Here is a 14050-nt window from a genome sequence, read left to right as displayed (position 1 = left end):
TTAACCCAAAGCCATAACTCTTTTCTACAAAGACAGTTAATGAAGATATAAAAATTCCAAGTATGTCAACACCCAGCATTGGTAGTTACAATGCAGTAAGTTCTCTTTGGTTTTGTCCAGCAACACAGACTGACAGAATTGCTGTGTTGGATTTTTGTTGATGTTCCAGGCTCAAACCATGGAAAATTTAGGGGAAATTTTGCAAAATTAATGGTCAATTTTAGTAAAATTCCCTTTAAAAATGTGCAGCTGTCATGTCTTGCATTGGACACTACAAACAGGCCCAGTGTCTTGAGACCTGTATGACCCCAGTGTATCTGTGACACTGACCCCAGATCAGGGTCAGCAGCCATAAACAATAAGTCACTGACATGGCAGACAGACATAACCAATAGGATTTGGGATCAATGCGCGTCAGTAAAGCAGATTATGTGATCAATGTGAGATGTAAAATAGGATTAAATGATCAATGAGGGAGACAGTTGACAGCTGAACCTCACGTTTTCCATCGTCACAGTAACAGTTAAAGAAGTGGGATGAGCAGTGTTTACTTAAAAAACAAAAGTGCATTTAGTCAGATACAGTTAGCAGCACAGCCAAACTTTGGTTCAGAGTCATTTCCAGTGTGAGATTATCTTTAACGATCAGTCCCACTGAGCAAAATCAGCTCAGGTCACAAACGACATTTGGATTAGGCTGGATTCAAGCCTTTGGATGAGATGAAATAGTTCTGGTGCCAGACGTGATTTTCTTTTGGCTTTCATGTTGAGAAATATTTGGAGCCATTGGCTTTAAAAATGGAGTGAGTGAAAACCGAACAAACTGGAAGACTCGCAATTTTTTTGGATGAATTTATTCTCTTACTCGATTCATTAATTCTTTATAGTGCTCTTCAACATTCATAAAAAAAACAAGCTTTTTTCCTATAGGTGCAGTATATGACATATTAATGAGGCTTTCCACTGAGATTTAGACTATACAGACACACAACTTCATCCACTCGGCCCATTCAGGACCATTGCGTAAGCACATTATCGCACACAGAACAACAGCTTCCCCTTCACACGCACACTCTTTCAGTACGCCCTCTCGCTCAGTTACGCCTGTCCCTCAGTATCCCATAATCTCCCTGTTTGGTCTCAGCAGGTCATGCGTGCCACTCCGAACTCAAGACTGACAACAGCTGGCTCTTCTTTGGCCAGCTCACTGTTGTATGTCCCTTCCAGTTCTCCGTAGCTCTGCTTCCTGCTCTCGGTGCCGCTGCTGCCCTCTACTGTCCGCTCCGTGTCGGTGCTCTCTGTGGCCTCCTCGCCCACCTCCTCCTGTTCGTCGTCCTCCTCCTGTCGCTGCACTTCTTTGTGGTTGATGGGCGCCCCCAGAATGAGGGAGTCTGGACGTGGTGGCAGGGTGTTGGAGTTGGACCGCTGATCTCTGGTGGGAGGAGGTGCAGGGGTGTCAGAGGTCGCGATGGGGGTCACACCAAGCTGTTGGAGCCGCTGTACAGAGAGCGAGGGACAAGACGAAATGTGAAATGGCTTATTTGAGGTTAATAGTAACTGTTCAAATATGAAAAAGGTTTCAAGATTAATATGTGTATTCTGAGACGGCACCGCGGGTTAGATTTTATGTGCATCCACTAAAATTGAATGGCACTGTTTCAATTATTTTGTCCACCCCATTTATATCAGTGAGGAAAGACTGAATTCAGTGTCCTGACTTGGCTCCATAGAGAGAATCAGTGCGGGCCAACTCACGCTCTCCAGTGCTTGCAGTGAGCTCTCTGCTTTGCGGCTGTTCTCCCTTAGAGTCAGGATGGTCTTGAGGATAGACTGACGTGGGTGCATGGACCGATCGAACTGGTGATACATGTTCCTCCAGAACCTTGGAAACACAAAGGATTAAGATAAGAATGATGGCATATGGCACCATTAAATGTGTTGTGACAGCAGGGAGGTGAGGAAGGCTGTGCTGACTTGAAGTTGTAGGGCAGAGTGGAAGGTGCCAGCACAGGGTGTGCCTCGGCGTACGCGGGGCTGTAGAACGGATTCATGTAGTTCTGTTTTTCACTCATCAGAAAAGCCCAAAGTGAGTGAGTCCGCTCTCTGAGCCTGCAGTTAGAGAAAAGCATAAAACAGACCAAAGTCAATTTAGACATCAAAAGAGGACCATAAAGTATCTGTTGAGTAAAGATAGTATCAAGCACATTCAAATATGGCAGCAACAGCAACAAACTGACGTGGCAGCAGAGGGGGCTTTCCCCTGACGACAAAATCAGCTGAGCTTGTGTTGCGGTATGAAGTGTGGAGATAACGTTATCTCCGGCTAAGTGAGACGACAGAAAAAGCACATCCAACCTGCTACTCGGGTTATTTAACTGGCATCAAGTGAGGCTTAACATCCAGCAGGCTCTAGTAAAATGATTAGCACACACACTTCTCAGTTGTTGAGGACACTCCCATCAAGTTAATCCACTGGGTCTTCACTTCCTCGGATGGTAGATGAAGACTTTTTCTAACAGAGAAATTGGCGTGCTTTGCTCGTTATGTTACCCTCCACATCTTCACGTTGTCGGTGTCAGCCTTATAGCAATGAACATACTACTTAATGGGTGTAACTCCAGTTCTATGAGTATGGGTGCTCTCCTCTACCTGCATGCTATCGCAGCCTCAGTGAAGTGCATCATTTTGAATACATGAACTTTCACCTGTCAACAGTAATGACAGTATCGCAAAATCCACATTGTGGCAGAATGCGACACAGGTGACAGTGTTGAAACTGGTATAGCGCCCACCCCTGCCAGGAATGCTCCTCAAAGTCTGTGCGTCAGTGAGTGTGGACATCAGGATTAAGCCTTGATTTATGTTAGGGGTGGTACCCTGCGACATATAGAGAATGTCTATCTATGTTTGTTTATATAGTGAGCAGTTTCTCTTCAAAGCAGACAGCCAATGATGAATTAAACTCACTCACCGACTTTGAAAAAACCACTACTCTACAAAAACATGTGCATGTGTGCGTGTGGGCGTGTGCACTGGACTCACTGCAAATCCTCTCTCTGTCTCTGATTGTTGCCAAGGAAGTTTCCATACTGACAGGAATGGACGTGCTCATGAATCTGCAGCAGGAACCACTCGCTGAACTCAAACGCCTGAGGAGAGGATCAACATTCAATAAAAGCTATAAAACATATCCAGGTGTTTTGACGACATATAGGCCTGTGTAAATACAATACACTCCTCACACACTTCACACCTGTGGGAACTGCTCCGTCAGCTGCCAGACACACTCCAGGAACTGAGTGAAGATAGGAGACACCTCCTTTGGATCCCCGTCGAGCTGGTCACACCTAAGTGTACACAGTTCAAATAAGAGTCACATCATGGCCATTAAAGAACAGTAATTGAGTCATTAAATATACGTCTAACGCTGTCAAGGCTTAACTGATCCAGTTGAAACCTCACCTGTCAGCAAACTTGTGACCAAAGGAGATCCAGTCTTTCTCTATCAGCACCTGGAAGACAAGCATTCAACAGAGGAGTGGGTTAATGTTTTTATCAGCTCTTAACTCTTAAGACCTTTAACTGTCTATGAGTGTTTGCGGTTGGTACCATGAAGCCCTTGATGGTGCGGTAGTACGGCTCCATGAGCAGCGCCCCCAGGGAGCAGACCTGGGCTGTTCTGTCCCAGCCGTCTGAACAATGAACCAGCACACTGGCTCCTTCAACTGTCACCGCCTGGGGTCAAGAGTGAAGACAGACAGCAGAGGATTGAAAGAATGGAAGCAGTGCTTGACAGTCTATGATGGACGAGAGAAGACGGGCCAATGATGGGTGCTGAGGTTTGAGTTCAAGGTGGACAGTTAAGATTTCAAGAAGAAACAAAAATCAAGGAGCAGGAAAGGTACTTTTTTTTTTTTTTTTACCTTGGTGAGAAAGATAGCTGCATCTACAACAGCTTTGATATGCCGCAGCCAGCCACTGCTCTCCAGGCCAACCAGGTAGTCACTCATAGAAAGAGACCGAGTCCCAATCACTGAGAGACACACACGAGGACAGAGAGTCATTTCAGAGGAACCGTTAACTGAATAAAATGCAATCACATGTTTGTGGCTAGCAACAGGTTTGTCACCTTCTAACAGTTTCTGCAGGCTGGTCCTCATTACATGGATGTTTTCAATGCCGACAAACTGGAAGCGGATGTTGGAGTAGTTGTCCTCGTTCTCATAGCCTTTACCTGCCGCTCGATTAGCTAGTGCATTCAGCTACGGGACAGAAAAAACATCTTCAACATCTTCTGCAGGCTCTGCTCTCAAACTAAGTTTATGTAGCGCTGAACCCATTAACACATACAGCACATTCTGTGCCGTTACCTTTGGCCTGGTATCCATGACATAGACGAATCGGCAGTTGTGATTGGCCTTGCTGATGGCCTGCAGCATGCTCTCATCTTCTAAGCATCGTGCGCTGAACCCAGACAGAGGCTGACTGCATCGACACACCGCCGCCTGTCAGGGTGAGTATAATGATCAGAACACGGACAGTTTGAAACTACATTTGCTGTCTTGCGGCTGTACGCCTCTGCCAACCAATCAAGTTGCAGTTTACATCCATGCCTGTCCAGACTCATATATATTCATAATGGAAGTTTCGCCAATTTTTATGTTACTGTATATTTTGCAGGTTCGCCTGTTGAATCTGGCATTAGCCTGTTCTGTAGCTAATGTGGCTCATAGGATCTATTGTAAACCCACACGCTGGAGCTGCTTTGGAGTCTTTCAAACTGAGGAACAGTTAAGAGAAACTATGTGAACGTCAAGCCTCATTTGAAGCCAGTTACATAACCAGAGTAGCAGGTTGAATGTGGGAAACAGTTTTTTCTTGTTGATTTTTGTGTCGTCTCACATAGCCAGACCTCTCGTTATCTCCACACTCCGTACTGCAACACAAGCCCAGCTGGTTTTGTTGGAACATGAAGTCCCACGTGCTGTCACGTCGGTGCGTGTGTGTCTGTTGCTGCAGTATTTAAATGTACTTGGTAGACCACCTCTGTGGTACGCTGAGTGCTGTATTTCTATGTTAAGTTGAGACTAATGGCTGCAATGTCTGTTCATCAGATACCTTCACAACTACTGTCCAGACTTCCCTGAAATTTCATGGGGAAAGACGTTGCTAATAAATCTGATCCTCTTAGCCACAGCTAGCATCAATGCTGAGGCATAAAAATACAAAATACTGAATTATCAACTAAAATTAGATCATCTCGCATTACCTTCCTCTATGGCTCACCAGAAAAAACTAGTATCAGTGTATCAGCTCTCCAGTCCTGAATGGATAATTGATAATGACTCAGCAGAGGATGTGCTGTAAGCGCAGTGCGTGCCAAAAACACATTGACTGGATGCAGAGTGCAGACAGTTCATTTTGTTAAATCACTGTTAAGAGGCAGATTTTTCCAAGTTGACACATGAGGGAAAGTCTGGTGCAGGAGCTCTAAACTCCAGTTGTTAGACTGGAAAATCAGGAACCTAAAAGAATACATGTGTGGGTGAGTGCGTTATCACCAACGTAGTGAATTCCTATCATGTCAAGTACAAATTACATTAGTGTGAGTAGATACATCAGGCTGAGGTGTGGGCTCAGCTAGTCCTTGGATGGGAGACCTCAAGGGAAAACTAAGCTGCTGCCAGAAGTGGTGTTGGTCATCTTCCCTCTAGTCCCCTGTACACTGTCGCGGACTCTGTGCTGTAGTAGGTGGCACTCATTGCATGAAACATTAAACTGAGGTCCTAACTCACTGTGGCCATTAGAGATCCCATGGCACTTATTGCAAAGAGCAGGGGGAGTCCTGGCTGTCTCCATCCGGCCACCTAATCGTCCCTCTGTGTAACTGGCTCACTGTTTCCCTCCCTCTCCGCCTCGAGCTGATGTGTGGTACAAAAATGGCTGCTGTGCTACACACTGGTGGCAGCTGTGGTGAGTTTCAAGCGCTTTGAGTGTCATGATAAAGTGCTATATAAATGCAATCCATTATTATACACTTTGCATGCACCTACAGTGCTGCAAAATGCATTTGATTTGATTTTTGCTTCGTAGAGTCTGACGATAGCGATGTCTGTTCATCAGTCCCTCTGACATTTCAGAAAAAGATATCTACTCTCTCTCAAGATTTCCCTGAAATCTCACAGGACAGTTTTTGTTAATAATTTTTTGACCCTCTAAGCTTTCATCTATCACCACTTAGAGGTCAAAATTTCCATCTGTACACAAGAAGGTAGATCACGTTCATTCTGTGGCCTTTCCTCTAGCACCACCTTGTGGAAAACAGTTAAGCTTGACTTTTTTTAGGACTTTAAAATGCATTTAAATTATTCATATGTTGTTTGTACCTTTAAACAATTTTGTCAAGCACAAACTAAGCACTAAATGGGCTGTAGACTTTTAGTCTTTCTTCAGAAAGAAAGCACAGTTAAAACGCACCCTCCACTTTCAAATGAAGTGATCAAAGGGAAATTTATTTTGAAGATGGATATTCTTATTAAACATCAGCTACCCAACAAAAAGCATGTTTCCCATATATACAAAAATCTGTTACTGGATGCACCAGACTTTTTATATCAAAAATAAATGTTGGGGGAGGTGTATGGAATGGAGGCTTTAACTGCTCAATTACAATTAAGGTCTGATATCTTTTTGAGGAGGTGGCTACCTATAGCAAGATACCTCTCTAACTGAGGGGAACCCCACATTGTGCTGTAATATCCTAGCTTAACTGTCCATTTATTTATTCACTTATTTTTCATTCATTATTATTATTCAGCTTCTGGGCCATAATATTTTGTCTTGTTTTTTTTTTTTTTTTTTCTCTCTCGTATACATATTCTGTGATGTTGTCAAGGAATGTTCTGTGTTGTGTTTTTCTACGTTTAATAAAAATACAGTTCAAAAAAAAAAAAAAGAAACTGTATATTCTCTTTCTTTCACGCTCCCCCTATAAACTACAGTTTATTACCGTACCTTCTTCTCTTGGTAGAAGTATGTAAGTACAGGAAAGCGTCCTTTGCTTCTGAACTTGGAACTCCCCACAATGATGGGCTTGCTGGCTGTGATGGGAACATACAGGTCTCGTGGATATGTCTCACACACCTGGAAAACCAAACACAAAACACGCGCACATCAGGTTCAACAAAAGTCAGCTAATCCTGCTTTAACTGTGCAGAGTGCTTGCTGTCGACCATTTGGAAGCATCTCTATCATTGACTGCATTGCTTCCAGTGCGTGGACAATATATCCTTCCACTTACCAAACCCCTTGACATAATCTACGGTGTTCATGTGTTTTGTCCTGATTTCGGAGGATGTTAGACTTTTACAAAAAGATGTATTATTCCATAAGAGCCTTCTCTTGAGGAATACCCTCCAACAGCGCTCTCAGTTTGCCACTTCAGACGGAGGGCACTTAAAAGTGTACAAGAAACGGAGACAGCACCTGGCCCTTCTGAGGAAACTCAGGAGCCTCAACACCAGCCGGCACACAATGACCACAGTCTCCAAATCACTGGCCGAGAGCGTGCTGACGTTCAATATTGTGTCACGGTATGGACACAGAACAGTGGCACAAATCGTCAACCAGGCCGGAAAGATCATTGGACATAGACAACATCAACTCCCACACTTGTACTCACAGATTTTAATAAAAAAGGCATTACAGGTTTATTGAGATCCCACTCATCCCCTCCACTGTTCTTTCCAGCTGCTGCCATCAGGACGGAGACTTGCAGTCCCAATGGCAAGGAAGAATGGTTACAAGCGCTCATTCATTCCATCAGCTGTGACCATTCTTAACAAAGAACTGCCAATGGTCAGACAGATGTATGCAGTTAGGTACTTTATCTTACTCATTTATTTACTTATATATTTTAACTCCTCTGGAGCAAACTGGACTGATTTCATAGTTTTTACTTATATATTCCTATTTATATCTATTGTGCATAGTGTTGTCTGATATATGTGTGTTTTTATGCCACTGTCAAAGACAAATTTCCATTTTATGTAAAGTTTGATGGACATTAAAGAAGTCTAAGTCAAAGACACAGCCAACTGTCTACCTTGTAGTCTCTGTTGACGTCGGTGAGCTGCCATTGGTCGCAGGGGACGCCCATCCGCTCGAACTCTGCCCCCAGGTCGATGAGCTGCCACCCTTCCTCTCTCTGCTGGTCGTTCTGTTTGGGGTTGTAGGAGAATGCATAGAGCTCCTCATAGGATACTGCACACAGGAGGGAGAAATGAGAGAAAAAGCTCAACAAAACACAGTAATATGAAAGCACTGTGTGTGTAAAAACACAACACACACTGAGACCCACCAGGCCGGAGAAGACGCAGCAGCGAGCTGTAAACGTCGTGGCAATCTCTTTCTCTCTGGACCACAAAATGAACCACCCTGAAGTTGCGACACTGGATGACCAGAGGACAGCCTGTGGTGGTCAGGGAGAGCTTCTCCACAGACGCTATGTGGTGATGCAAAATCTGCAGAGGAGGGGAGAAGTAAGGGAGAGTTTAAGATCAGGTTTGGTTCATTTTCATTTACATAGGCTTCATTACGGTGAAAGAAAAAACACACATAAAGCCAGAGTCAGAAATCATCGTTAACTATTTAAAATGACACAATGATACATTCTGGTATGCTGGCACCGAATCACCTCCAGGACACCGACATCTGACTAATGAAGAGAATCTGTTTCTTTGTTAAGACTAGAGGGAGGCTGTATGCCTACTGCAGCATTTGAAACTCAGAATAAAAATCTGTACTGAATGAAGAACAAATAAGATTCAGTATTTCTGAAAGCTAAGTGAGGATTTCATGAAAACGTATTTTGAACTGAGGAAAGTCCACATGACAAAGTAATCAGAAACTGTTTTAATAGGACGTCCAGAGGGCAAGAAGGACACATGCAGCACATCACCATATTCAATGAGGGCAGTTTGAATTCCACAGGGATTCCAGCCATTGTAAATCATAAAGATGCACATACATCAGCATTGGTAAAGACCAGAGAAACACCCTGTCAGGAAACTGACACACACACAGAAACGACCAGCTGCTGAGACAGACAGTAACTCCACTGCTGTTTAATATTTTATGAGGCACAAACAGTCTAACAAACTCTCTCTCCAACCAACAAACTGATTCTAAATTGCCTTCACAGATGCAGACACATGCAGCACACTGCACACGGCACGTGCACTAAGGCATCAACACACAAACAGAACCGAATGCACAACAAAGCAGTGGACAGTCCCACTGCAGGCTACACCACAATAAGCACAAAAACAAAGAGGAAAAGTCAATGTTCCATTTTCTCAGTACAAAAAGCAGGAAGGACGGTGGGGAGGATGTCCTGGATGAGGATCTGCTGCACAAAGCATTTCAAACCACGCTAACATTTCCATAACCCATACCAGTCACTGTGGCCACCTAAATCCTGGACTACTATTTTTCACAATATTGATAACACCATTCTCCCATATTCTAAAAAAAAAACCCAGTGTTGAAATTGCATTACGTGACACTAAAACTCGTGCACAAAGAATGAGGATGACTGCTCTGGGCTCATTACAACAGCAGTTCTTCCATTTCACCCATGCATCTCTCACACCCCACTGCAACATTAAAAAAGGTGACGATCAGCAAATCAGGAATGCCCTTCAGACTGTTGCTGCCGGACATCAACAACCCAGTTCTCAGTGCTATAACAGTAATCTTCTTTCAGGTGGAGGCAGAAAAACACACACTTCACGTGCACGTACTGAAGTCTAACTCGAGACTTTGCTACCGTGTAATGAGGCTTTTCAACCTCTACCCTACTTCCTCTTACCACACACAAGCTTGCACACTCTCTCCTTCTGCCCAGCACAACACCAGCACAACACACACTCCATTATGTTGCAGACTTCCTTGCAGTGGTAGAGCTGATGTCTCCTTTGTGTGACTGCTGAGAAGCGACACCGGAATTACATTTTCTGTACAACAATCATTTACAACCACCACCAGCAGTTCAAACGTTTGTTTCAAAACGTGGATCAGGAGCTCTAAAAAAGGTCGTGCAAATTCAGATTAAAAAAATTCAAGTTTATGACAGAGGAAGCAATAATTTTGGAAGAAGCTGCTGGCCTGCGTACATCCAGTGTAGAAGTGCATAAAAGCTGCTTTGTCATCAAAGAAACACCAACGGTGCAATTATTGTGGTTGCACCCACGAGCAATGTGGTGTGAATGACACCTGTAACGCTGGCAGGATGCAGTCACCGCTCAAACCACTTACCCAGATCTCCTGTCCGGCAGATGTTGAGTTGTTAGAGCTGCTCTCCACAAAGATGAGATGTGTAGCTGTGAGGTACAGTGTGCCATTTGTGGATTTGTTGCTGAAGCGGTCCAACAGTCGCACCTGCTCCACCTGCAAACACACACACACACACACACACACACACACACACACACACACAGAAAGAGATAACAACATTAATCAGCAGTTAGGTAGCAGGTGGGAGTTGAGTTGATTTCTTCAGCTGGGTGTAAAGTATAGAGGATATACTGAAAAAAGGAATGATATGATCTTGCTAACAGGAACGACACCTGGCTCCAGCTGGCACTCCACCTAATCCGGACCACCTGGGCCTAATTTACAGCTGCCAGTTCAATTATAATGAGTCAAATGATTTCAGGATATGCGAGGAATCGCTAAATATGGTATTGACTGAACATTTTTAGCTTAACCAATTGTTAGCACCTCAAGTTAAACATCACTGTTTCTTCTGTTTTTGTTTTTCCTGTTATTGTAAATGCACTCAACTCCACTGACATACACTCAACTGAAAACAGCACACATTTAACGTTTTACCTCATCATGTTCATTGATCTTTGTAAATATACGTTTATTCTGAATTTGATGCCAGCAACACATTTCAAGTGAGGAGCAACTAAAGACTGGGAGAGTTGTGGAATGCTTCAAAAACACCTGTTTGGAACATTCCACAGGTAAACAGGCTCATTGGTAACAGGTGATAGTATCGTGATTGGCTATGAAAGGGGCACCCTGGAAAGGCTCAGTGGTTCACAAGCAACGACGGAACGAGTTCACCACTTTGTGAACACATGACTGTATCAAGGACATTACTGAATGGGCTCAGGAACACTTTGTAAAACTGCTGCAGGTAAACAAATGATTTACTTTTTACAGTGTTTGGAATCAGGGTTGTTAATATACTGCTGAGGTGTCATCTCGCAGTGTTCTTGCAATGCTGAAAACTCTTCCATGCACATACACACCCACACTGCGGATGCTCAGAGTAGAACATTTACTCAAGTCACCCATTTTCACACAGGAAGAAGGTCGTGGTCCACTGGCGATTACCAACAACAGGTATTAAAACCTCTGATGTTCAGGACGTCCATTCATTCAACTCCATGAAATCAGGGTTGACAGTCAACCTCCAGTCCAGGATAAATGTACATTAATGTATGCATACTGTCTACTACACTTTTCTTAGTATCACTAAAAAAACATTGCAGGCCTTAACAAGATCTTTCCTAACATGACAAGCATATATTCTAAGACAGTGTATGAAAACACTGCTGATGGACTTTGTCAGCTGTAACCATGACCCACAAAATAAATGTACACCCTTGAGTGTTGCATTTGCCTCATATCTCATTTTACAGTTCTCCTGTTGCAAAAAACAAACAAAAAAAGTCTGCCGAGAGTAACTACACCATGGCCAAAAAGCTATCGCTGGTGGATTTGGACTGCCTGCTGCTGTCGCTGCTAAATGTCCAAAGCCATGATTCATCACACCAGCGGTTCTGCTGTTGACTCAGACATCCTCTCCTTGGCTTCCGTTTTCCTGTCGTTCTCAGATATGATGAAATGATTGTCTCCCAGCAACCAGCAGGACACAGCTTGGTCACAGACAGGCTTCTTAGCACAGACTGAAAGTCAGCAGTTTGTGTGTGTGAGTTAGTCTCATGAGGCTGATTATATGAAAGTTTGTAAAAACAAACTCTATGTTTGCATTTCTGGAGCAATACCCCCTGCTGTTTCATTCAATTCATTCATTCAAGCAAACAACTGGAGCACTTGAAACTGTGGGGCCACACCCCATGACTTTGCCTGCAATCACACACACACCTGATCCCAGCATTTCTTTATTCTTGAGGTAATGTACCGTACAATTATCCTGGACGCTGGGAAATTAGGTCACACTGTTTCGACATGATGAAGAAAGCTAAGCTCACCTTTCAACATAAACACACTCACAAATGCACACACTCAAACACAGTGGCTGCAGGCCTAAAGCTCATCCCCGTCTTGTGAGCTGCAGAGGCTTATGTAGAATAAGTTTGCATGGTTTGGGTGAAGGGAAAGCCACCCGAGCACTCCACAAGTATTTGGACAGTGACAGTTTTTGGGTGTGTTCCCTTTGTCCTCCAGCATACTGGGTTTGAAATAAACAGTGACTGTGAGGGTGCTGTCTGCATGCATTAACTGCAGCCCTTTCAATAAATAAGCCCACACATTTATGGGACAACATGGAATTTGATCAATCAATCAATCAATCAATCAATCAATCAATCAATCAATCAATCAATCAATCAATCAATCAATCAATCTGCAACCCATAGACCCCACAGCCCACTCTGTATTTTACTGTACTGCAGCAAAGTATAGTTCTTGCATTTTGGGGGTTTTCGCCTTCAGTTTGTTCTCCAGTTACTAATTTCGAGGTCAGGTGATTATTTTGGCCAATCAAAAACATTCCACTGTTTGATGTGTTGTTTTGGCTGTACGTTTACTGTCCAGGTGATGAAACAGTGAGACTGCACAGTAGATGAAAAAGACTTTCGGTCCTACAGTCGTCACTCTGGGTGTGAACATCTTCCCACTTTCAGACACAACACTAGAGTGATGTTAAGTCAATCAACAAAAAGGCGTATAGGCCAGGTAGTAACGTTAGCATTAAAGAAAGTGAGCCCAGCGATCTGCTGCACGGGAGACACAAACAGCTCATTGATGCTCGTCACGTCTGACACTTCAAGCTTGCTGGCGACACCTGCTAGTCATCATGCTATAAGAGTGGTACACAAACAATAAATCTAAACATTGATAACTGGCAAACGCTACCACACTCAAGCATTACACAAATCCGATCAAGACAGGCCGAGCTGCTGACTGCACCCCATCCATTTGTGATTAGCTTGAAATGTTAGCTAACGCTACCTTTGGCGTTCGGATATGCTCCATTTCACCGACTCGAAACAGCTGTCAGCGACTGCAAAGCTTCAAACGACGCCTTCCCGATATAACTGTAACATTGATAATATGACGCCTATAACTGCTACATAAGCCGCCTTTACTTTGTTGGAGGCATACGATATGTGTTTATTGTCAATTATTTCACTCCCGCATCCGCATAAAGATCCTGGCAAAAACGTCAACACTTGCGGTGTGGGATTTCCGAAGTAAAAGCACCAGTTGTAAGTACTCAGCTTAGTAAGGGTTTAGTTATCTCACTGTGAGTCGTCTATGTATAAGTAATTAATTTCTTTTGTACTGAACATACTTGTACTGAATATATAGGAAACAACATCACACAATCGCTGATTGTAAATCTGTTTTTTATAAACACACAACAGTGTAAATTATGGTATATCTGCAGAACAAATTCAGCCATATAAACTGTTTATATGCGATGTTAAACAAAATACAGAGACATTACAAAAGTAACATCAAGTAATTTAAAACAGAAATAATCAGTGGAGTCTGTGGGAGTCTATGCAGATGTTTGTACACAATTGTACACAATTTTGCAAATGCTTGAGTGCTGCCTGACGCGTCTGCCTTATTTAATTCGTCTCAAATAGTGTGTTTTATTTTGAAATCTCGGCCGGAATCAATTTTTGGTCTTTATCCATGACAATATTTGGAACGTCCGTTAAAACCACAGTTTATACTTTGCGCATGTGTGAGAGTGTGAGGCATCACGAGACACAAAATCGGTT

The 14050-nt window shown here is 43.4% G+C and overlaps 1 protein-coding gene across 1 annotated transcript; it reads right to left on the bottom strand.

Moving 5' to 3' along the window:
• Positions 1-843: 843 nt before the first annotated feature.
• On the bottom strand, positions 844-13484 carry mtmr6 (myotubularin related protein 6). Its single transcript, XM_070986110.1, has 15 exons — positions 13269-13484; positions 10317-10448; positions 8359-8521; positions 8104-8261; positions 7014-7142; positions 4370-4504; positions 4129-4261; positions 3923-4032; positions 3609-3734; positions 3462-3511; positions 3253-3346; positions 3042-3148; positions 1974-2108; positions 1755-1881; positions 844-1496 (listed from the first exon to the last, which is right to left on the bottom strand). Exons 1-15 carry the CDS (start codon positions 13290-13292, stop codon positions 1140-1142), a joined length of 1980 nt encoding a protein of 659 aa, XP_070842211.1. The 5' UTR covers positions 13293-13484; the 3' UTR covers positions 844-1139.
• Between the last annotated feature and the right edge of the window lie 566 nt (positions 13485-14050).

This window comes from Chaetodon trifascialis, chromosome 18, assembly GCF_039877785.1.
Source record: "Chaetodon trifascialis isolate fChaTrf1 chromosome 18, fChaTrf1.hap1, whole genome shotgun sequence".
Classification (NCBI taxonomy): Eukaryota; Metazoa; Chordata; class Actinopteri; order Chaetodontiformes; family Chaetodontidae; genus Chaetodon; species Chaetodon trifascialis.
Note: the sequence above shows the minus strand (reverse complement) of the source record. Positions and strands in the feature narration are given on the sequence as shown.

Excerpts from the sequence above, each read along its gene's own strand:
- mtmr6 (XM_070986110.1), bottom strand. The coding sequence starts at position 13,292 with ATGGAGCATATCCGAACGCCAAAG. Across the intron at positions 4,262-4,369 it reads TCATGGATACCAGGCCAAAG|CTGAATGCACTAGCTAATCG; the intron begins GTAACGGCACAG and ends TCTGTCCCGTAG. Across the intron at positions 3,735-3,922 it reads CAGCTATCTTTCTCACCAAG|GCGGTGACAGTTGAAGGAGC; the intron begins GTAAAAAAAAAA and ends TCTTGACCCCAG.